The following is a 25174-nucleotide window of genomic DNA, read 5'->3' as shown; positions in this document are numbered from 1 at the left end:
TTTGCCAAGTTAAACCAGCTGAAAGTGTCTTAAGACTTAGGTAGCTTAGAAGCTCTGAGGAGAGTTTTCAGATCTGCAGGTTCCAGAAATCAGATCTAATGTGCTTTGCTTAAAAAGCATCCCTTTTTTGAGGGATGATGAGTGTACTGCAACTGAGATCTCTAGTCTGCCACTTCAGATGGTTCAGGAGCAGCCACCTCTGTGCTTGTAGAACACGGCTGAGATGTAGTAGCAGCAGTGCATGAAATTCTTTCAATCCCTCCACAAGTAAAACAAAGTTAAATTAATGGGCTATAGAACTTTTTCCTAAATGATGCTTCTGTGAAACACCTTTGAAATAAGCCCGTTTTACTGAGCATATTAACATAACATATAAACAGAAGTAGGCTCAAAACCTCTATTACATCATGGTCACTTTTCAACTTGCAGAAGCAGCTCTTCTAACCCGTTAACTGAATTCAGACAGAAGTGTTTGTGTCAGCTGGTCTGTAAGTGGCGATTCCTGTTCGCGGGACTTTCCCTATCATTGGTAATTAGGAGGGGCTGGTGGCAGCTCCAGCAGTTTTGTTCTTGCTCACTGTTCTTTGTTTTAACTTCAGTACTAGTTGTAATGCAGCTAGTCAATACCTATAGGTATTTGCTGCACCTTGGCCATTAACTGCATTCTTTGTAGGATGTTGAAGGCAATTCTGAAATCATCCTAACTGTTGATTCTTTGATTTTATGCCTCCTTAGAGAAGGAAGAGAATTGGCTATACGAGCTGTTTCTGTCAAGACTCACATGGCTGCTGCTTCACTTGTTTTTGTTCCTGAGGATAAATGAAGTCTTTGGTTTCAGAGCTATCATTTGTTTCAGGGCTAATGTTAGTTTTTACAACATAAACAAATCCGAAAACAAAATGTTCTTTCTGTCTGTGATGCAGTGAAGACAAGAGAGAGGTCAGGATGAGTGCTTTATGGGTACTTGTTTATTTCCAGAGGAAAAATGCTTTTAGCCACCAGACAGACTCTGAGTGCAGGAATAATAGGTTGAAAACTAGGATTGTCTGAAATACTTTTTGGGTTTCCTAGTGCACGTTATTTGAGAGAAATCATCTAGTTTCAGAGTTGTTGCTTGCTATCTAATCCATTTAAACTTGCTTTATTTTAACAGATTACCTCGCCAGCCATGGGCGTCTAAGTGAGTCTGAGGCCAGGCGCAAATTCTGGCAGATCCTCTCAGCTGTGGAGTATTGCCACGGTCGAAAGATTGTTCACCGTGACCTGAAGGCTGAAAATCTTTTGCTTGACAACAACATGAACATCAAAATAGCAGGTACTCAGAATGTCGACAAAACACCTTATTTTTATGAAGTCTGATCCAGTAATTCAGGTCCTACTGTCAAGACACCCTGCTGTGCTTCAGGTGCAGAAAACCAGAGTGGTAATACATGTAATATTTTCACATTATGGATATCACAGTACATGTAGCTAAAATAATTCCTAGATTAGCTCTATTATACTTTCAGGAAAAAGGAGATAATTTTTGGAGTTATAGTCATTTTTTGTGGGTATCATAACATGTCTATAATGCTGCCAGATGTTCAGGTTAAAACACAGTTAATCAAATAACTTCTTTCAACATCAGAAAAACTCAAAATGGAAGCATATTGATTTTTTTTCTTTTTGCATGCATGATTTCATTTTAATTATAAATTTAGACACAGCAGATGTTGCTAGCAATAGAAATCATTTTGGTGGTTGTCAACTCGTTACGATTCCACAAATCCTTCCATAGTGACTTTAGCCCAGCAACACTTGAAATGGGAGAGCTAGATAACATCTTGATTTGGAGGACTGTTGAACTTTAGTCATCTATAATATGGGAGCAGGAAAGGAAAGCGAACTGCTGTAAGAAGCTGGTTTGTATACGAGTAAGCTTACTAGTCCCAGGATGGAAGTGAGACTAGATAGCCAGTCAGGCTGCGAAAGGTAAAGTGATAAACCATTCCTGAGTTGTAGATCACTGCTGCTATTTTACCCTTGAATTTCCTCTCTGGCATTTCTGAAGTGGATGAACTGAAAATGTATCTTGGTCTCTAATGCTTTCTGTAAGGATAAAATTGCAGAAAAGTGTTAAATGTGCCAGCAGCTCTCTAAAAGATGTGTTCCTTTTTGTCTATGGAGTGTGAAGACAGTGTCCTTAAAGATTTTAAAGGAAAAGTTAACATCTGTTTAACTGGTTAGCATCTATTTCATGAAGATTCAGCCCTTTCTCTGCAATACTACAGCAAACATTGGGAATACTAGGCAATTAATTCTGGGGATTGACTTCACCCTCAGGAAAAATCTTTGAAATCCTTTCAAGTCATCTTTATCAGAACAGGACATCTATGCAGTCTTTTAAAATGAGCACTCACCTTTGAGATGAAAGCTATTTCTTGAGCAAGAATTTTATCCTCTATAAACTTAGAGGAAAGGAACCCATAGTCATTGCTGTTAAAAAAAAAAAAAAAAAAAAACAACAACAAAAACCACACCCAGCCCAACAACAATAAAAGCCACCACAGGTTATCTTTGCCTATGAAATGGGATTTTACTGATGAACTAAGAAGGATTTCTTATCAAGGTATGTATTAATGGAGTACCTTTCCCAGATCCTGGATATGTTTGTTGCTTTTGTATTGACCTTTGGTTTTGTCTGTGCATTTAAAATGTTCAATTCTTTATTCCTTTACTGCCACCTTTCCACCTCTAGCATCTTTTTCACATTGTTTAAGAGTTTACAGAAAGGTTAAGTAACAGATAAATTAAAATTGAGGAAAATGAAAATACAGCTATGTGAGTTCCAGAACAATGATTTTCATAGAGTATAGGCTACTGTTTGTTATCAAATCTGAGTGTAAGGTAGGGGGTTTTGGCAGAAGGCACAGTGTGGAAAACAGATTCTCTGAAGCTAGAGAGGGAAGCCTATTAATCTGCTCTTTGGCATTCTCTCTGTATTTCATGGCTCTTTAGCATCTCGGAGTGGGAATTTTACAGCAGGTTCATAAAAGCTGTAAAAATTGTTAACACTTTATGTAAATTAATAGCAGACTCTTTGCAGTAGCTTCTTTTTCATTTCATTTGATAGTAAACTGTTTATGGTTATCTTTTAATTTTCTCTATACTCTATTGTGGGCTTTCATGTTAATGTTAAACTGTAAAAATATTAAAAGCTACCATCAGATGAAGTAAAAGGGTTTGGCAACTGTTGTAGCAGGAAAATGCAGTTCTGGTCTAAGTTCTTATTTAGGGCATTTGATACCTGAGGAAAGTTAAAGAAACAGTTTGGGATGGTGATGATGTCTGGACTTCATATCGAAGTGGCCCAAGTATAACAACTGTTAACGTTGAGATTGAATTGGTGGTGATGTCTCCAAATTTTGAGAAGTGATAGGGCCACCCAGACTGTTTGCTCACAGCTGTTGGTAGTAAGACTGTAAATTTACAGTGAAAAGTTTTTGGTACTTTGAGCTTTAATCTAGCAGGTTCATCAGCACTACCATTTGTAGAATATTCTTACTTTTCTCATTTCTGATTTCAAACTTGCGTTTATTTCTACCAGCTACTGACAATCATAGCACCTGGAGATTTATGACTGACATACAATTGTATTACCAGGACAATGTATGGCTTCAGTAAATACTGTGTCTAAGGGCTGCAAGTCACATGGACCCTACTTACTATGAGTAACTGCACTAAAAGGGAACTGTTCATCTATGCTTTCTTTCCTTGCCTTCTCATCCGCTGCTCTTCTCCCAATTTCACTGCCACATTCTATCCCTTTTAATTTCTCTTCCTCCACATCAGTGTTCTGCAGTGTAGCTCATCACAGTCAGCTTGGCATAGCTTTTCAGAACTCCTCAGGGGCCTGAACTGCGCTGGAGCGGGGCTGTATTCAGAGGTATTCCTTTCATGGATGTCCTTAGCACTGCAGGGATGCAAGTTCCCTGCCTCCCTGCACGCTGCAGTGCAAGCATGACACAGGCTCACAAAAACACTCACTTCAAAGGCATCTCAGGAGATGGTTAACTGAAGAAAGGTTAGAGGCATGAACTGTTCTGTCGCAGGGAATTTCAATACTTACATTCTCCAGGGACTCAAATAAAAGCATTGATAAATGGTAGTTACTAGATTCCATCAGCTGCTGCTGCCTCTTTCCTCCTCTTAGCTGCTTTTGTGCTCTACCTCTGTATTACAGGAAGTTAATTACAGGTGGTCTGTATGTAAATGATCACATTAACTGGCAGTGATCATACAGCCTGATTCTTTCATGTATCTTTGTCAAGCTTTATCAGATTGATAGCAATTCCTGCGTCCAGCTTTGGTGATAAAATAGCTGGAGAAAAGTTTTGACTGCTAGAAACTTTGTAGTGAATTGTGCTGCATCAGTTCTTTTATTTTTCTCTGTAAAGAAGACAGACGATGAATTCCACAGAATGGTTTCTGTGTGATTTTGGAGTTACCTGGTGCTGTGCAGATCCCGGAGAAAAGTCTCTTGCAGTGATTCAGTATTCCTCATGGCTCATTTATCAAACCGTGGAAGAACAAAGGGCAACCAGGATCCTAACTCTGATAGCTAGAACTACTCTCTAATTTGAATTAATCTAGCAATTGAAAAACAACACAGTAACTGATGAAATACTTCGATAGAAAGCTCTGCAGTGTCAGTGTTTCCATTGGGCCCCAGTACTATGCATGGGGCTGTCCGTTGCTGATCACTCCAAGCAGCTATGAAATCCACATAGATACCTGTGGACAGGCTCCTCCTAACTTCCAGTGGACCTCTTGATTCATTCTGATGCTTCTAAACTTTTATTGAAGCTTTTACTCTTTAAGAATACAACATTTTTTAGTCAAAGAAATGTGCGTAAATTACCTCTGTATTTCACCTACCAGGAGAATAAAATAAGATTTGAAAATAAGCGTTGCTAAAGGTGTGAGCTGATGATCTTTTATGCTTAAACAAGGAGGGTGGATTGAAATTTAATAGTTCTGCGTTAATATTGCTCTAAAAGGAAGAATACAGACAGAATTCAAAGGATCTTTCTTTCAGTCTTAATAACTGGACAAGAAACAGAGGATGCATAAAGATCTTGAGGCTTTGATAGACTTAGTTTCTAGAAGATACTAGGTGGTTAGGAGCAAAAGCCTCAAACTTAAATTTTGGCATAAGTAACATACAAGAAGGTATTAATGTGATAAAATGTCCACTGAGAAAGTCGCGGCCGAAGAATGCCATACCAGGCAGTCTCCATCAGGCTTGACATCAAATCTGGTTTTAGTGCTAGCAAGGTAAACCTTCTTTGTTCTTCTCAAAGCTATTGCCTGTAGATAGCTGGATTGTTTATGTGCCCTTGACGTGTTCCTGGTTTTTGAAGGGATCGTAGGGACTGGATTTCGGTTACTGATCACTGATACGCTGTGCTGTCACCAAATAAAGCTTGCTCGTTGTCTGTACCGTGAAACATCCGTGCATTTGTGAAAATTAAATGCAGCTTTGAATGGAGGATGGAACAGTAAGCTTCTCTCTGTATACTTCCAGCCCCACAAAACTGCCAGATTAAGATGCCTTATAGATGCCTGCAGAAATCATGCCATCTTGATGGTAAAGCTACTGTGTTTGAACCTGATCAGGTAGGAGAGACTGTTATTTTGAAGTAGGTTGTAGTGCTGGTTTGTCTTGCTGGTGGACAGTAAAATATGCATTGACGTCAGAACTGGCTGATCAGCATTCAGTTCATGAAGTGGGTCAGGTTTGTTGCTAACACACTCATACCTTTCCTTTATCAGTACCTCTGTCCTGATTATCTCCTTTGCTCATATTACTATTATAACAAAAGATCCATGTGGCTCTGTGAAGCCAGGCAGATTGAATTCTGTTGGTAATTTTAGAAGAATGGATTAATTATAGCTCTGAAGCTAGTATTCCTCCTAAAGGTACAGAATTGCTAGATGCACAGCAGAAGTTGCAGTGGCTCTGGCAGGGAGCTTCTATTTCTCAAATTGCAAATGGGTCTGAAATCTTAGGCTATTTCCATTTTTAACGGGAAACCAGATTCCATTTAAATGATGTATGTTCAAAAAATTATACCTTCTAAATTCAAGATTATTCTAAAAGGGGGTAATGAGATTGAGAAACAGAATACCGCAAATGTTGAGAGCCAATATTTGCAGATTGCACAAACACAGAGTTTATTCAACTGAACACAATGCTGCAAATGATCGTATTCTTTTAACGTGCGGATTCAGGCAAATGTTAAGAAGATCACTCCATTATATAATCTCAGTCCTCTGGTAATGAGTCCAGTTTCAGTCCTTTTAGAATTCTGTGGCTGGCATATGTGTTTTTGAGGGCTGGCACATTTTTCCCTTAAACATCAGTTATGTTCTTAAAATCCTTTTCGCTGGAATCAGAAATCTTAACAGTGTTCTTAGGTTAAAAGCAATTACCTTTGATCCAGAATGATTATGGTAGAATGGCAAAGTAGAAACAAGGTGGAGGGAGGAAGAGAGAGAATGAGAGACCAGAGATTGTTTTGTGCTTAATTGAATCCTGGCCATTCTGACACTCCAAAAAGTGGGACAACTAAACTGACAGTGCAATAATTAAAAATTGAGGAAGCCTGAGATGGACCAAGCACCCAGCATCCTATCTAAATCCTGAACTTCTTCTTTGAAATGGTTTTCGTGGATGCTATTAATTCTTGAGTTCTTAAGAAATGGTTTAACACCATTTGAAGACGCAAGCGTAGAAAGCATAATGGAAACAAAAAGAGGTAACCATAATAATTTATGTACCTTAACAAGTAATGCTGATCTCCCCGCAAAGGTAATTATTTTCTTCAACAACAGAATATATTTGGATTTCTAAACATAAGAGCAGATGGCTGAAATATGCCACACTATTTTTAATTCCTCTGTTACATGGAAAAGTCCAGTATGAATTAGTAAGTATCTGGCTTTTCTGCACTTTGTATTGCCAGTGCATGCTATTTTTTCAGCAGAAATTTGTAACTGAAGGATACTGATGTTCCTTGCCTGTGACAAAGGAAAGACATTGAAGTTTTAGAACTGCAGATCAAAGACAGAATGAAGGAACCATTTTCCAGGCGTATAAGACACACAGTCCTAGACAAGGTGCACGGACGCATGAGGAATTCCTTACTGGGTCAGACCCATCCGTCAGTGATGGAGAGTATACCAGGCAGGCCATTTTCTGCAGCCTGTTCCCCTTGTGCTCGTCCCTACCCCCAAACCCCAGCAGCCAGTAGTGTTCTGTTCGTGCTTACACAGAGCGCATCCTCGACTCCTCGTTTGCTGTCAATTTATAGACCATTCATTCATGGATTTGCCTAGGAAAAACTTAATCGTCTATGCTGTCACAAGACCACCAGGTGCAAGCCAGTTGCTGCTGTTCCACCCAGTGAAGCACTGTCACAACAGCGTAAGTTCTGTAATTTTATTGCTCAGATAGGGAGCAAAGGTAACAGCCTTGCAAGGATCATGCCATTCAGTTCTAAGATGTCCTTGCTTTTGAGCTACTTTTGATAACCATAAATAAAACTGTGATGTGTTATGAAATTAAGCATATAAAGGTAATAGTAAAACCCCAAAAGTCCTAATTCTAACATAAGCCTGAAGCATCTCTTACATTGATCAGTTACACTTAAAGACTCTGCTCTGTCTTTTGCTGCTCAAATTTGTTCATGTTTCTTTTTGATGTGGCTTCCATGTGTTCACATTCACCAAACAGCTAACTTGAAATCCAGTCTGGACAGGCAGAGAGTTCCACTTTCCTAGGAACTGGCATCTTGTGTATCTCCAAGTAGGTCATGTTTTCTATAGCCGTGCTTACAAATACACGTCCCTGTCCTTGTGAATCTGATACGGAGATTTGTGAGCATGGCACCTGAGTATGAGTTGTAGTTCAGAGATAAAGATTGATATTTATCTGCAGTACTAAGAGGATGTTGAAAATCTGACAAATTCAAGATTAAGTGAAGGGAGAGATCAGATTTAATGACACCTACACAGATGGCAAAATGCTTCTGAGAGAAGAAGTTGCTTCATGTCTCCTGAAGTATTGTCAAGGTTGCCAAGCCAATTATGTGTGAAGAAAAGTCTCCTCAAAGAGAATGAAAAAAGATTAACAACCAAAGTCTAGCTGTGATAGGAAAAAGGCAGGTGACATACAGCGATTGGGAGGAGTTCTTGGTAGATTTCGTTGTTTCCCCCTCTGTTATCACAGCTGAATTTGCATTTTTTTCAGGACTGAAGGAGGATGTCAAAGGAACATGAATGTTATATTCAGTGCTTCCTATGTAGATTTGCAATCTGAGGTGACCTTGGCTGTTTGCATCTCCACAGTATGGTGACGTGCCAGGATGGCGTTGCGTAACCGTTCGTGCAACTGTCAGGCATTTTGTGTGCTTGCAGAGCATGACACTGTTACAGATCTCGCGTGTAGTCTGACCTTCAAATAGTCTTTCTGGCATTGTAGCCTTCTTACTGATAGGCAGTGGGGCGGCTCTTTGATTATGGACAAGTCCCAAAAGTTCACTGCTGTGAGACTGGGTATCTGATTTTCTGACTTTGAGCTAATACAGTGACCTTGGAGTGATGTTGGAGTTTGAACCTCTTGAGGGTTCCACCTGTACCAGATATTTACAGTAGTGTAAGATGTTCTCTTGTAACAAAGTGTGTTAATTATCTGGAATACAATATAAGTTAAGGGACCTTGGGTTAAAAGGGTAGGATGAAGCTTAAATATTTGTCTGCCTTTAAGTTTCCAGTCTGATTGTTCACAATGCAAAAATAGATGAGGGATGAGAGTATCACATGTCATCACAAAAATGACAGTTTATCATCAGCAGTCAGCACACAGATACATAAATCTCTAGGGAGCTGGAGCGATTGTAGATCTGATTTAATCAATCCCTCTTTCCAGCAAACTCAATCATCCATATTGGAACTAGAGTTTATCTTTTAAAAAGTCCTCAAATTTCTAGTCAGACTTTAAAGTAATCAACCCACCAAATACTCCTATGCTGCCCTAGGAGATGATTTGAAATCAAATCTGTTAAGATAAACCACGAAATGTAACAGTTTCAAAGTTATTTATGCCGCAGAGCCCCTTTACCAAGCAGTTTGCTTAAGTCTAAAGGCTCTGATCATCATCTTTCTTCAGTAGATTCTCATGAACTGTTTCTTCCAAAGTGAAGCCATGGGCTGCAGCTCCTGATTTGTCACTAGGATCGCTTTAGCAGATTTGATGTCAGATAAGCCCTGTAGTTCTAGTCTTGAAGGGAGGCTGATGAGGATATCTAATGACCAAAACAGCTTTCCTCGAACACAGATTTACTTGTTCAGAACAAAAGTATTTTGGGAGGAAGAAAAAAAGGTAAAACTGCAAGGATGTAAGAGATGTCTCTATTCCTGCTTTGTGTGACTGCAAATAATGGGTACGGTCAGTTTGAGATGAGAAGTGAAAAGGATTAATCCTACAACTGTGGGTGACACTGAAGAGCTCCGTGCATTGAATTATTGTAAGCAGATCTTACTCACGGAGTGTTAAGGACCTGAATCTTTGCAAAACTTTTGTTGTAGAATTGGCAGGCCAAGTATCTACTGTCTTTACCATTTTGCCATTATTGTTAGCCCTTTATAGTGACCTTGCAAATCCCATCCAACAGGTATTTTGAACTTTCCAGAAAAGAGCCAGAATACTTTATTCCATACTCTATCTGTTGCATATTGGAAGTGGGTGTCCCAGAATTACTCCCGTGGTTAGGCTTTATCTGCACACAAGGGTTCCAGCAGGAAATGGTGCAGCTAGTGTTTGCGCTATTGTCAGCTGTCTCTGGGAATATGTCCTGTGTAGCTGCACTGAGGCACTTTGGGATCGCTTCCAGGACAGATAAAGATTGTATAATTTTTTCTGCAAGAGGAATTAGGAGAATGGCTTGGGAGTTATTGGCACCAAAGGGATGTAGTTCTTGTCATTGCAGCAGAGTTACTGGACTCTTCCTGGAGTGTGCAAGGAGCTAGAGCAGTTAGCTGCCCATCTGTCTGTGAAGCACAACTGAATTTTCAGAGTATCTGCAGATCCAAATTAGAGGTTTTCCTGGATGGGTAATTTCAGGGTTAGTGCAACCTGGGAAAAGTTTTTGACAGCCCCATATGGAATTACCTGTAATGGGCTCAGCCCCTGGCCTAGTTTCTTTAAGGGGTCTAGACAGATAAAGAGCAGGCTTTTGGCAGCTGTGGGTTAGACCTAGACATTTCAGGTGTGTGGTCAGGTAGTTGAAAGTAGATGCAGCCTATTGTCCTGTGTTTTCAACATGACCTTGCTGATGATGATAATTAAGCCAGTACCTTTATCATCCAATTATGGACTAGCCTGATAGGCGTATCCTGCTTATTTTTAGACGTCATCTCTTCTGATAGCAAATTCAGAAATCTCTGTAATAAGATTTCACAGAATTACTAGTTTATTTAAAAGGAAAGGCAATTTCTGATCAGTTGCTGAGACGGCGATGAAGTATGTGCAGAGTATTGGACTGTACAGTTACAACTGAGAGAAAATCATGTCAGGCCAATGTTTACAAAAGGAAGTAAGACTTAGCACTTCCCCATATACCCTGATGTATTTGGGTCACTGAACTGAGATGTGCCCAGAGCATGTGATGTACATTACAGGTGGCAGAAAGTTTACAGCATTGAATTTCACGCTGCGGAAATGCTGAGGCGAAAGTTTTCAGCAGAGAATGACTGGTTTCTATTTGCTGTTTAGAGAATTATCAGGCACTTTTTAGTTTTGCTTGGCCCTGGCCTGGATCAGTCACTGATTTCTTACTTGAATTTGAGCTAGTATATTAGCTTCTCTGGTCCAGTGTCCTCACCTGTGAAACTGGTATGCTGTTTCACACGCTAAAATCCCTGATAAGAGAGACCAATTCCATAATCAGTACCTTGAAATTCCTAAATACAAAAAGCTGCTTTATGCATGTTGCAAAATATTTTTAAAGACGCATTTTTTTTTTTGTGGGAGAACACCACTGGTCTAGTGGGAGGTGCCCCTGCCATGGCAGCGGGGTTGGAACTAGATGATCTTTGAAGTCCCTTCGAAACCAAACCATTCTATGATTCTAGATCCTCCCACTAGACCAGGTTGCTCAAAGCTCCATCCAACCTGGCCTTGAACGCTTCCAAGGACAGAGCATCCACAACTTTCTTAGGCAACCTGTTGCAGTGTCTCACCACCCTCAGGTAAAGAACTTCTTTCTTATACCTAGTCTAAACCTGCTTCCAACCATTAGCCCTCGTTCTATCACTACAGGCCCTTGTAAAAAGTCCCTCCCCACCCTTCTTGTAGGCCCCCTTCAGGTACTGGAAGGCCACTATAAAGTCTCCCCAGAGCCTTTTCTTTTCCAGGTGAACAAGCCCAGCTCTCAGCCTGTCTTCATAGGAAGGGCATTCCAGCCCTCTGACCACCTTGGTAGCCCTCGTCTGGACTCGCTCCAACAGCTCCATTTCTGTTGGGGGCTCCAGAGCTGGAGGCAGTATTCCAGGTGGGGTCTCACAAGGGCAGAGCAGAGGGACAGAATCACCTCCCTCCACCTGCTGGCCACACATCTTCTGATGCAGCCCAGGATATGGTTGGCTTTTTGGGCTGCACACTGTTGGCTCATGTTCATCCTGTCATCCACCAGCACACCCAAGTCCTCCCCAGGACTGCTCTCAATCCACTCATCGCCCCGCCTGTATCTGTGCTTGGGATTGCCTTGACCCAGGTGCAGGACCTGACACTTGGCCCTGTTGATCTAGCTAAAGATGTCCCTGCTTACTGCAGGGGGGTTGGACTGGATGACCTTTAAAGGTCCTGTCCAGGCCAAACCATTCTGTGAATCTATACCTTATTACATGCTAAGGAAAATCTTGGAAGAGGAAGAAAAAAATGCTCTGAAAGCTTCTTCAGTTGTGGCGTTCCCAAAACTTCTTGTTCCACCTATGTTCATTTTTGATGTATGTTGCAGAAAGAGTTCTATTAAAAGAACTGCTGGAGCTCTTGTGTCCTTCTGTTAGGAAAGCAAATACCTTTACTGTTAAGCTCAGTGTAAGTAGTCTGATTTAATGTCCATACTGCTTCTCCAAAACAACTCCAGGTTAACTTTATCCAAGCCTGGTAAGTTTTTGTTTAATATCTCTGTATTGCTTTGATTCTGAGGGTTCTCTCGTGTTTTTATAGCTCATGATGTATGACAAGAGAGCCAGGCTCTTTCCTCTGAGTAACAGCCTATACAAATAGAAGTAATTGAAGTGGTACCAGCAGTGCCTGTACTCCATCTGCTAACCACAGTGTTTATCAGTTTTGCTATCTGCTGATCAGCACCGCATTGTATTAACATACTTCTGAGGTATTCAGCGCTTGATAGTACTAAATCAACAGCCTGATTACTGTTTATCAGCACTACTGACTTTCACGGGATTCCTCGAGTCACACCAGCATGCAGTATTACTCTGCAGGAGCCTGGTTAGCTACAAGGGTAAAAGCATTATCACCTTAAGGAAAGGAACACCTTCTGTACCCTTCTACTGCATAGTTTACTCCAGGGTGGAAAAAGTGGCTGGGAACAGTTAAATCATTGTTCATACAGGAGTCAACCAGTGAGGAACATAAACAACACTGCTGTGCTTGTCAGTCTTTGCATGTCACTTGCCAATGCTCCGTTCTGTGTTTCTCCCCTTCAGAGATAGTGAAGTGAAGCTAGTTTGCCTGAAAGACTTAACTCCAAAGAATGTTTGTCCCTGTTACCAGATCTCTCTCCTTGAGAACTTCTCGTTCTTTGCTTTAGTATTAACAGCATCTGTTGTCACTGAGAATATACGGGTGGCCTGCAATGCAAGTGGAGCAGAGGACTAAGCAGTACAGAGCGGTAATGCTGGGAGCAACAGGGAGAAGTGTTGGCTTCATTGAATTCCATGAGAAAAGTCCACTAGACTTCAGTGGAGCAAGTATTTTGATTCATGGTGTGAACAGGTGTATCCAAACACTGTGCTCCAATGGCTTTTATTAAAAGCCTGCTGAGCAAGAGCCTGTGTATTAAAACTGAGGAGTGTCATGGAAGGACTGTATTCAGAACGGGCATCTGCAGTAGATGTAGGAGGGACTGTTAGGATCCTGGCAGGAAGAGTAAAGAATGCTAAAGCAAATGATGTATGAGCTAAGCAAATGGAGCAAAAGCGGCAGCAGGATATAAGAGGTACTGGAGGATCTGGCCTGTGAAGAGCTCCAAAGACACTGGTAAGAGTGGAGTGGAGTGGAAGGCAAGAGAGCTATGGATTGGAATACCAGGGAGTGGTAGCAGCCCCTTGAAATTTTGCGTTTTGAAAATAATCCGTTTCAGTTCAAGCTTTAAGCGAGCTCCCTCAATATTAATGTTGTTGCATGAATATGGAACCTGGCAGAGCAGCAGCAGGGGAAGCTAAATTAAAAATTGCATCGGACTCCATGTCTCTATGCAACAGTGGCTGTCATTTTGCTTTTCACTATTGGATTATTACAAATGGTGACGAATACTGAAGTCCCATATCAAGCCATAAAAAAGAAACATTTAAAAGAACTGCGTAGTTGTGGAATGCTAAATTTCAGTTGTAGCCTGAAAGGGCCGTAGACAATCCCAGTAGCAGAGTTTCCTTCGCAGCAAAAGGCTTTGTGTCTTCCCATGCTTGTTACTTTTGGCAGAGTTCCTTCCTCCTATCTCCAGAATTTATGCTTTTGTCAAAATTTGTTGTGTATTCAAGGCTAGAGAGCACCTTAAGAAAACTCAGGAAATCTCAGATCCAGTACTGAATCTCAGATATTTCTTGGCAAGTAAATAATCTCGTATGTATGGATGACTGTCAGTTTGTTAAATTTTAGTGATAGCTGTTTATGAACTTGGATTTAGCAAACTGGTAGAAGTTTACTCAAAACTCCTACAGGTTGTGAAGTTTTGCAGAGTGTTTTAATAATTATGTAGTTGTCATGAAAACCGCAGTATAGGGCATTCAGCATCCCACTAAGTATTTTCAGCGGGAGCACTGATAAAAAGACTTGTGATAGAGCCTTTCATAAATGAAAGTGAGCTTTTGGGCCTAGTCCATGCATTTAATTATTCTTTGTCTCGCAACTGGAGTTTGGAGTGACTTGCCTCTTAATTTCTCAACAGATTTTGGATTTGGAAATTTCTATAAGAGCGGTGAGCCTCTGACGACATGGTGTGGAAGCCCACCATATGCAGCCCCAGAAGTCTTTGAAGGACAGCAATACGAGGGACCCCAGCTGGATATCTGGGTATCATTATTCTTTTTTTAACTGGATTCAAGTAAACTTTTAGGAAGCTGAAACAAAGGAATCATCTTTGATTTTTTTTCTTCAGCTGCAGCCAAGCTGTTCAGCTTCATTTCTTGAGTGTCACGAAATGCCACCTAGCATTGAATGGAATTGAAGTTACCTATCCAGGTGCCTATTAAATGTACACTGTAGGTGTATGTTAGCCCACGAGAGGAAGAACGGTAGCTCCTCCAAAAGCTCTTCTGACTGAATGCGTGAACTTTGCTTTTTTCAGCGTATTTCGTATTTTCTGTGTTAAGTGGGAATTGAACTTGTAAGGCTGCAAGTTCTTCGTGGGGTTAAAGGGATTCTGGGCCGCTGAAACACAGGAGAGATGACCGCTTTGCTCTCTGAGCTGGAAACAAGCGCATTTGTGCCACAAACTATTCTACTGCAGGCAGCTGTATGTTTTTGAATTGGTGTGTCTCCACGCGTACTACTTAAATGCAAGAGGATAGAGAGCACAACCCACATTGTTAAGCAATGGAAAAGGGACTAAAAGGAACCGAAGAAGTCCTGTGCACCCTTTACGCGTTGTCAGAGACTGCTCTTTGTTCCTAATTTGGTTTTGTTTGGGGTTTTTTGTTTGTTCTAATTTTTTAGTATTCTGGCATGAATTCATATCCTAAAGCAACAAGAGACAGTACAATTTGGCAGTCTCTGCTGTGGCATCAGGTTTGCAGTGATAATATCGCACATAGCGCAGCAACATGGGCACTGACATTTTGGCGAGAGCCTGTTACACAAATAGGGCAGTTCATGGAAAGTCACCTTTCAGCTGCTAATCTAATTTAAATTAAGCTAATTGCATTAACAAATAAAAATGTGCTTTTAGATACATATATTGGTGTGTATGCATGTATCTCTCTGTATACATACACATATATAGCTAGCTAGATTTAAAAAAAAAAAAAAGGCTACAGCCTTTAGTAACTAACTGGTAAATAAATGTTCAGCAGACCTCAGCTACGCTTACTGTTCCAAGTAGCACAGGCACTGTGTGAATGTCAGAAGTGACGCTCTGAACTTTGGTAAATAATCTTTAAATGTACAAGATCCTAAATAGTTAACGGAATCTGCCTGCCCACAGAGAGAAGCACACGTGTGTTTATATTTAAGATAAAATCATCATAATCTTTCCTTATCTTCAGAAAGGAGTTAAGGATTCTGTATCTCTTTGCAACATCCAATCACAGAACAGCCTGCTGAAAGTGCTAAGCCTGCAAGAGGGATGCAACGATCCACAGTTCAGTTTTTGGCAGGTCAAGGAAGGAAGGAAGTGACTTTTTAAAATACATGTTTAAATCTCTGGGTACTTGCAAAGTTTTAAGGTGAATGTCGAATGCCTGCTTTTCCCCTTTGAGAAACCCAGTGCTGTGGCTCTTCCAGCTGACTGGCATGAGGGTCTGGTGTGGTTATTTCATTTAGTGTGGCGCTATATTTTTTTGGCATACACTGCAAGACTATTTCCACTTGTGGTGCCAATTAACTTGCATACTTTCAAAAACGCGTCTGGCAGTTGGAGGAGAGCTTTTGCCCAGAATGTCTCCTTTTGCTCATATTAAACAATCCCTCATGCTCAGCACTGCCCACAGCAGTGCAGAATTATTAGCTGGTGTTCCCCTGAAGCTGACTGTTCATGAAGTTACCAGTGTGCCTCTTACGGAGGCTTTTGCAAATTGGTAAATGTAAAAGGTTACAGTTTCTTATTTTGAGCGGCTGCTGTCTGAGGTTTGTTTTTGTTTGAACAACACTGAGATTCATAAAAAGTATCTCTAATTCTCACCTGAAGTTGGGACTCGCTTTTCAGGTATCATTCAGTCATCTGCGTGGAGCTTCCTGCTAGCAGCCAGAGTCTCTAACCCATTACACTTCAGCTTACCTGCTTATCAGCACAAGGTACTGCAAGCCTAGCCATTTTGGGTTAGCTGAGTGTTCTTAATGTTTAGGGATCTTCGGAAATCTAACTCCTTTTTGTATAAATTTCCTGTTTCTGCAGAACATAATTTTTTTTGGTGACAGGATTTGGCTAGCCAACCTCAGAGACTTGGCTTGTAGCTTGAAAAATGACATTAATTTTCTCTTTCTTGCAGAGCATGGGTGTAGTTCTTTATGTTTTGGTCTGTGGAGCATTACCTTTTGATGGACCAACACTCCCCATACTGAGGCAACGAGTTCTTGAAGGAAGGTTCAGGATCCCTTATTTTATGTCAGAAGGTAACCATGTGCCCTTTTTACACTCCTGGTGTGGTAAACCTTGAGTAAATTCTAGAATAATGTCTGGTGCGATACAGCCAAGGGTTGTGCATCTGGACGCTAGGTTACGGTATGGCAGACTTTGTTTTGCAAGGAAACACAAAGATGAGCTGTATGCCTTTTGCAGTTAGGCAGCTGCTAGGTGAACCAACCCGTTTTTTCCTGCACAGTGCGTGGAGATTGCAGTGTGGCTGTGCCCATGAGCAGGGAGAGAGTTGAAATGGAAGCTGAAGGATCTGTCATCCTGCTGTGAATAGAAATATGGGGATGCAGTGGGAGAGGCACATTTGTGTAGCAAGTAGCTCCTGTCCTGCAAGGCCATATACATTTTAACGTGGAAAGAAAATACGCTGCAAGCAATGTCGCTGTCAAGCCTAAGTTGTGGATTGGGTGTTTCCTGGTTTTTGACAGCATCTGCTAAACAAAGGCAAAAGTGCACAACTGGTTCATATGCCAGGTTCTCATTGTCATGTATCAGCACTCCCATGTGAGACCGCAAGATCTCATGTAAGTGTCCCATCTGTTGGGTTTCGCTCTCCCTTGTGCCTGTTCAGATAAGAACAAGTGGGGCCATTTTTACACAGGGTTTGATGGTGTCCTTCAGCTTCCATATATTAAAGGGTCTCTAAACCAGATTACTTCAAAACCTTCCTGAATCCAGTCCTCTTTTGACATACTACTTTCTGTGTTTTGTATCATTTTTTTAAGGGAATTAAAAATGTGCTTTTCAGCCCTGTTGTTAAGGGTTCTGTGGTGTAAAACATTCTGGTCTTCCCCTTTTTCTGTCTGGTGGCGTGTACTCCTGCACACTGCCTCTGCAAACAGCCACTGCAGTGTAGCCGTAGTGCACTTGGTTGCTTTTAGCAATGCCATTATGGCACTACAGCAACCCCTCAGCTTCCTGGGCCTATTTTGTGGCCGGCGCTGAACTGTATTGTGTTTCTGTGACTTTGCTGACATGGGTATGTGAGCTAGATCCCGGTGCTTTTGTGTGATTTGCAATCATCACTCTGACTGCAGCATAGATTGGCTGTTTCACAGGCTGTTTGCTGCTGCCCTTGTTGATCACATGGTGATGCAGGGAGTGGGGAAGGGTGTGCCTCTTAGCAAAATGGTGAAAACAAGAGAGGAATAAATAGCCAGAAAGCGCTCTCTAAACTATTTGTCTTAACTACCTGGATTGCCTCATAACATCTGTACTGTAGCCACATCATGGTCAGCTAGAAATACATGGCAGAGCGACAAGCTCCCTTAAAGGAACTTACATTGACTTCCTATCACATACAAACTGCATGTTCATCTTCCGTGTCCTCATCTTCCAAAAGCCAACCGAGATCTGAAGAAAAAGGATTTTTATGCTGTTTTATTTTAATTTTAATTTTATTTTTTTTTAATTAAAAACATTTTAATGCTGTCCGGCATGTAGTAGTCAGAAAGCAGCAGCGGTTTGGTGTGTTCAGAATTATTCTGGCACCTAAAGCTACTGATTGTGCTTTGGTCCTGGAATTAAAACAGGTAAACCCGCAGACCTACTGGTTACTATTCACAGCCACAGAGACATTTTTTTACCTGTGTTTTTGTGACCACTAGGATGGAAATAAAAAAAATAAAATCCAGATATTAACCCTAGTTTTGCCAGTCCCTCGTTGTTTGAAGCTTTATCAGTTAATGTTAGCACTGTACTTAGAACAGCTTGAGCAGTTTCACAGAGGTATTAAATATTACTATTACCCTCATGTGGGAGCTGTGTAGAAGGAATGGCACTGTTAGCTGTACCATGCATTTAAAGAAGTTGGGGATTTGTCCTTCCTAATGTGACCTTTAGTCTTGTTTTGAGAGATTGTTTTGGCCTTCAGGAAATGTATTTAGCACAGAAGTTAGGTAGAAGTAAGACAGTTTCCTGTTGTCTTCCTCTGTACTGGTCGGTCTCAGGTGAATATATGCGAGTACCACTTAGCAGGTTGGTAATTTTTTTTTCCCCAACAGAGTGTGAACATCTGATTAGAAGAATGTTGGTCCTAGACCCATCCAAACGGTTAACTATTGCTCAGATTAAGGAGCACAAGTGGATGCTCATAGAAGTTCCTGCACAGAGACCTATTCTTTATCCACCAGGAGAGGAGAATGAGCCTTCCATTGGAGAGTATAATGAGCAGGTCTTACGGCTAATGCACAGCCTTGGAATAGACCAGCAGAAAACTATTGAGGTAAAATAGAATCAAACAGGTATTTGTCCCTGGGGGGAAGGTCTCCCGTTTGGTTTTTGTGACTAGAACTTATTACGTAAATTGGTTGCAACATTCTTTCTTTCAACAGTTAGGGAAAAAAAAAGACTGAAACCAAAAAACTGGTGGTATATTTCACCTGGTCAGACCCTAGCGAGGGCAGACATTTTAAACATTCTGTGCTGCTGCCTCCCTGTCCTACTGATGCCTCAGTCTTTGCCAGCAGACTGATCAGGAAGAGTAGAGGCATCCCTCCAGAAAGTTCCCTAAAGATCATACCTAGCAGAGAGAAGGTATCTGCATTATGCAAACTGCAGGCAAAAAAAATCATTGTGCAGTAGGCCCAGAACAACTTCACCTGTGTGCCTCATGCTGCCCGGCCACCCCCAGCTATTCAATCCAAGGCATCCTTTGCCCATCCAGGAAAACAAGTCAATGAAAAAGGCAGCACCGTGAGAGAAAGGATACTCCTCTGCATCAGGAATCCAAATGCGAACCCACGGAAAAGAAAAATGTGTTCTGGTCACATATCCCAGGACTAGGTACTGTTCTCCCAGTGTATTAACTGTTTACTGTAAACAAGCACACATTGCAAACAATTTGATGTTGCAATTGCTTTAAGCTAGAGAACATCGAGAACTATGGCATGGACTACATAAAAAATGGTAGCCCGGTAGGGCTGCCTGTTACAATGGCAGTACTTGCTGCTGCTTACAATTGGTTATTTCTGGAGATTTGTTTGTTAACTAAGACGATTCTTAAGCACAGAAGTAAAGTAAAGGAGCCGTATTAGGTTCCACACTATTAGATTTCCTGGGTAGGGCTGGATAAATCAGTACTTGTCAAATGGAGAGAGAGCAGGGGAAATCAGAATTGAAAGTAAATTCCTTTTGAAACTCATAAGAGGGTGAAAAATGAAATTCAAAAAGGAGCATAAAAGCAGTAAGCAGTTGAATGTCTCTGTCCAATCCCAAATCATGCTTCTTACCAAACATAAATGCCAAGACTCCCTATGGAGTTAACACAATAATTTCCTTTAGCATGGTTGAAACTTCAAACCATTGTAGAGGTTGGCAGTTTGAGTACTTTCTGTTAGAAGAGGCTAGTTTCTCTGCTTTGCAGAGGCACAGTTCCCCACCACTTCCCGTGACCTGGAATGGCCAGTATATTCAGGAAGTCCTGGAGCTCAGTGCCTTCTCTGGGCTCAAATCTTTGAGGGTTCAGAGTAGCACCTCACTGCTAGCTACAAGTACTGTTGCAGCCCAGAACATAGCAGGCTCCTGTGAGCTTGCCACTAAACTGAGGTTGATGCTTTTCTTTGCCTGCCAGTCTGGTTTGAAACTTTCTCAATTCAGAACCTTTGCCTACCCCACTGCCTTTTAAATTTATTTTTTTTCCTAGAGGGCAATTCTTTCTTCCTGGTCTCGTAGCACATAAAAGATAATGCATATTTGGCTGCGCCCACACTTTTGTGCTTCTCTTTTTCAGTCTCTTCAGAACAAGAGTTATAACCACTTTGCTGCTATCTATTACTTGTTAGTGGAAAGACTCAAATCACATCGGAGTAGCTTCCCCGTGGAACAAAGACTTGATGCTCGTCAGCGTCGGCCAAGCACCATTGCTGAGCAGACAGTAGCCAAGGTAAGGTCTCATTCCTAGCAGAGGTGGGCTTAAGGCTGTGTGAGAGCTGCTTCTTTTTCAACAGGGTGTTCCTACATAGATTCACTTAGAATCCATTGCTATTTTCTGATTTCTATAACACATAGACTTGCAGTATCATTTTGGAAAGACATTTTGGATTTGCCTCCTATCAGAACTGTATGATGACAAGTCAGTCGTCTGGCATGCCTCCTACAACTGCTTCTGCTGCCTCCTCCTCACCCCTGGGGGGAGGGGGGAAGAGGAGTTTGGAGGGATCTGGATAAGTTTTAAATGAGAAAGGGAAGTTGACTGTTCTGAAGCCCAAAATGCAAACAGGGGTCTTGGCTTTAATGGGTATCTGTGTGGTTTAACCTTAGCTCCTAGTTTATTTCCCAGTTAAAGGGGAAGTACTGTGCTTGTGCTTCTAATTGGAACACTTCCATTTTTGAGAATTTCAAACCTTTTGCTGGGAAGTCATGGGTTAAAATGTTAAAGACAGACCATTTCTGGAGCCTGTGTAACACTTGGAGTATCTTTAACATAACTGACAAACGAGCTGTTGAATTTATGGAGAGCTGTGCTAGCATGGGGGCTAAAAGCATGCAGGCTCTACTTAGTGTTATAAACATAGTCACTCTAAAGGGACCTGTTCAAAATAAAATTACTTTCTCCCCTGCTGTTCTCTAGATATGCTTTCTGTCTCCCATGAAATGAAGCATGGCAAAGAACAGTAAAGAGGTACCCAAAAGAAAATGTTAGGATCAGGTTAACATGCCAATTCATTGTGATATCTTAAGCACCTGACAAAAATAGCATTGTTATGGGACTCCTAATGGCTCAAGACTCAAAGATTTGTTCCTAAATAATGTCACTTCTTTTAAGATTTGTACCACTTTTTCCTTATGTGACCCAGCAAGAGTCCAGTTTCATGGGAGACTGCAACACGGCTGCAAAACCTCTGTGTGCCTAGAGCCAACGTGATGACTGACTAACTGATTTAAGACTTAAGGATGTCACGAGCAATTCTGGCTGCTCCTTAGATCTGGTGCCAGCCCTTCCATTGTAGAAGGCTGTCCACTTAGTATCCTCTCTAATTATTCTGACTTGATTCAGCACAGGCTCTAAGGCTATTCAGTCTGCTTCTTCCCTAGTAATTTTCTTCAGAAAGAAAGGTCATCTACAGTGTCTTATTCCAATAACTCAGATTTTTTTTTTACATTTTTTTTTTTTAAGATACACAGACATACAGCTTTTGATTTCTATTAATGCATAACTTGGCCTAAGATGATTCAGATTTATCATAGTCTCAAGTAAATAGTGTCTCCAGTTCACAGCCTCCTAGATACCGTATTGCTGCTGTGTAGAACAAGTGCCCAGACTCCACTTCCAGGAGAAATCACAACCCTGCTGCACCTCTTTTGCTTGAGGCAGCAAGATACTGTTTGGTTTTGGATTCTGTTGAAATGAAAGCCAAATAGCTTCTGCTATGAAAACATAGATCCAGGAACAATATGGCTGACAAAGATTAAAGCCAGCTATTTTCTCAGATAGATAGTAGTTCCAGTGACAGAACAATACAATATTCAGAAGCAGATTATTAATTGTAAGATGTATTAAAAGCTGGTGGAGATAGATGAACTAGGAGGAAGAAAAAACCTCCTAGAAAGTAGTTCCTTATCGTACTAAGTTTCTGTACTTCATAGCCATATTAACACTTTTTCCTCAGGACTGCAAGCAATCTTACAGTTATCCTGAGTAACAAGATAATTTGTTTTCACACATGGTGGCACCACAGGCTCCTGTATAAGGCTGCTTGTTTCCTCTTGGATAGGCAAGTTGTGTGGATACTGCACTTGAGGAAATTAAGGTTAAGAAACAGTGAAAACCACTGTTTTCCCAGTTGTGCCATGCTTGTTCCCTGAGGCACAAGTCTCACTTCAGCGGTGCTCCCCCTCTGTTAAAATACCTTCTTTCAGATCCAGCCTGCTCTATTCTTCTCACGCTTTTTCCTACAGGAATGAGTGCGTGTTAGAAAAGTCATATGCCTCATAGTAATATTAAGGGGGTTTGTACTGAATATTAAAAGGAATTCTAGCATGTCAGAAGTTGGAGGGCACCAAAGGGTCCCAAACACTGTCTTTACTGCTAGTAAGTGCTCAGCTTCAATAAGCAGCTGGCTTAATGACATTTGGGGTCAGGTGTTCGTGTTTTGGGCTGGTGGTGGTGCTTTTTTTTTAAAGTCTGAAGACTAACAATGTAATTCATCAAGAATGAGGTCATAAATCTTATACTCCTCCTGCTTTGGAAATAGGCTAGATACTGCTTATTTTTAATTTGTGACTTTGTATGTTGTTTTCTACCTAAAATTGTTCCAGTTTTGGAGTTCTTAAAATCTCTTTTAGGCACAAGCTGTGGTACCCTCAGTAAACTTGCATTCACAAAATGCAAGGTTGTTGCAGTCTCCAGGTCTTCCTTCAGCCTCAGGAGCAGAAGCCTTTTCGTTCCCTCCATCCAGCTGCCAGGGAGAGACAGCATTTATGGAGGAAGAAAGAGTTGAGACACCAAAGGTACAGCTTAAAATCATCCTTCTGTTTTGTCAAAAATCATCAAGGCTAAAAAAGATTGTTGCCTTTTAAATTACTGCCTAGTAAAAGCCCAGCTAGTGGTAGTAGTTGTAGCTCTTCAGTAATTAATTGAACATCAGTTCCTTCTGACAGGGTAGAGTTCATCATCCTAGCACAAAGCACTGTGGAGTCAGGGCCAGAGTATTTGCTAATCCAAACCAATGTCACTTCATTGACTGTGGTGCGCCTCCTGTGTCTTGACACTTGCAGGTAGCTGAGCTGGGAACTCTGCTGCTTCTCTCTGCTTTCAGTAGCCTTTTTCTCAAAGACCTAATATTCTCAGACTGCTCCCAGGTACTTAAGCATATGCTGTCCCCAAAACTCTGGCCTCTGGCAAGTTCTCATTCCTGGGTGACCTCTCAGGATAGACAGCAAGTCAAAACCAAAGACCTTTAGTATCTGAACACTTGATTTGTGCATTTCTTGAACTAGCTGGACAAACCAAATTGTGCTTGTTTCCCTAAATTTAAGTATTCGCTGAGCGCCAGAGATTTAGGTATTCCAGATTGTTTTCTACTTCTCTCTTGCATATATCTTTCAACAGCTGTGTCTTTTATTTATCAGTAATCTGCTTCTTGTGTTCTTTGCTTACATTCCAATCTTTCCACACTGTCATTTGTAAAAGAAAAATCAATCTACAAAAGCGGGTTGTTTTATTTTTTTTTTCTTCTCAAATATATTTTTAAGAGCCCTCAAGCCTCCTCACATATAGTTTCTAATACAAAGGGTTCACTGCTAAGTATCTAGAGTAGCCTACTCAGCTACTCATCCAAAAATTCAGGCAAATGAGTACAGGAAGGTCTAACAGAAGCTTAACCACAAGCTTCTGTTGCCAGCTAAAGCAATTAAAATACCATGCACTTAAAATTCCGCATCTCTGCTGATTTCTTAATAAGCCAGCCAAAAGAGTTACATTTTTGTTCAGTTTTTGTTGAATAGTAAATAGCCAGCAGGACCTTCTGACTGTCAAAAACTATTGGAACTGCAGCATCTCAAATAAGTTGTAGCAGTTCTCAGCTAGGTCATTTCTGTAACTAGGAATGCCTGTAAAATCTTCACTGGAGACCATGTAAAATCACAGCTCCGTCTAACGGGTTTTGTTTCCTGTAATCAGACTGGAAGACTTTGTGTAGGCTTTCCACACCTCCACAGTTAACAGACTTAACTGAACTCAACTAATAGGCTGTGACAGCTCCACAGCCTTACAAATGTATGGTTACACCCTAAGTCTCTGAAGGGAGCTACAGTCTGATCCATTTTGCCATGCAACTTTGAGGTCTGTTGCAATACTCTGCAGGGTAGCAAAGAATAAGTGAAATACACGGGAGTTAGCAGTTAGAGCTTTTGTTGAGTAAGGGGTAATAGCTTAAAAGAACTATCTTTATGAAGCATATTATTATTCCTATGAAACTTCTGTTGTTCTCTCTCATAGCACATCACGTTATAACTTTAATTTCAGCATATTGTATTTTGCCAGCTAGGGGTTTGGTCTCATGCTTGCCGGTTTGAAGCTTTTATTGCTCACTTACTGGTTTAGTTACCAACACTAAGAGTGCAGCCCTGGTTCCCATCACTGTTTTGAGTAAGATCTTGTGTGGTCTCCTACAGCTGGAAAGCAAAAAGCAGTTCAAAGACGTTTGGAAATTAACAATTCAAACTGTATTCTGCATCCCCTTTTGCTTTTATAGATGCAGTTTAGCTGGAGTAGATCAACAAATGGTGGCTACAGTGAGGTGTCAAATCACAATTGACTAGGGAATATTCAGTGTCTTAAGTATTATAGAACATGTCCACTAAAGACGCCCAAGCTCTGATCTGTGCCATGGTAAACTGCAGAGAGCCAACTGCCCACATGGTATCCCTTTCCAGCAGCTCACTAAATAGTCTTCCCAGTGCTTTTGCTGCCAGACCAGTAGAAGGCATTTGAATGGGAAAGTCACAAATGGAAAGTAAGGTGTGCAAGAAATTAAGCTTAAAATAAAATCCATTAAATTAAAATAGAGGCAGCAGATCCAGAATTTTCCTGTGCA

The 25174-nt window shown here is 41.1% G+C and overlaps 1 protein-coding gene across 1 annotated transcript in view; it reads left to right on the top strand.

Moving 5' to 3' along the window:
* Positions 1-25174, top strand: part of SIK2 (salt inducible kinase 2) — a 53826-nt gene that overhangs the window by 22073 nt on the left and 6579 nt on the right. Inside the window, exons 4-9 of the mRNA XM_086476817.1 lie at positions 1154-1315; positions 14235-14359; positions 16492-16615; positions 18641-18861; positions 20368-20520; positions 22923-23087. Coding sequence (XP_086332943.1) covers positions 1154-1315; positions 14235-14359; positions 16492-16615; positions 18641-18861; positions 20368-20520; positions 22923-23087 — 950 coding nt within the window. The remainder of the gene's footprint in view (positions 1-1153; positions 1316-14234; positions 14360-16491; positions 16616-18640; positions 18862-20367; positions 20521-22922; positions 23088-25174) is intronic.

Source organism: Leptosomus discolor, chromosome 22, assembly GCF_034619465.1.
Source record: "Leptosomus discolor isolate bLepDis1 chromosome 22, bLepDis1.hap2, whole genome shotgun sequence".
In the NCBI taxonomy this organism is placed as follows: domain Eukaryota; kingdom Metazoa; phylum Chordata; class Aves; order Leptosomiformes; family Leptosomidae; genus Leptosomus; species Leptosomus discolor.
This window is presented reverse-complemented; position numbering and strand designations above follow the sequence as displayed.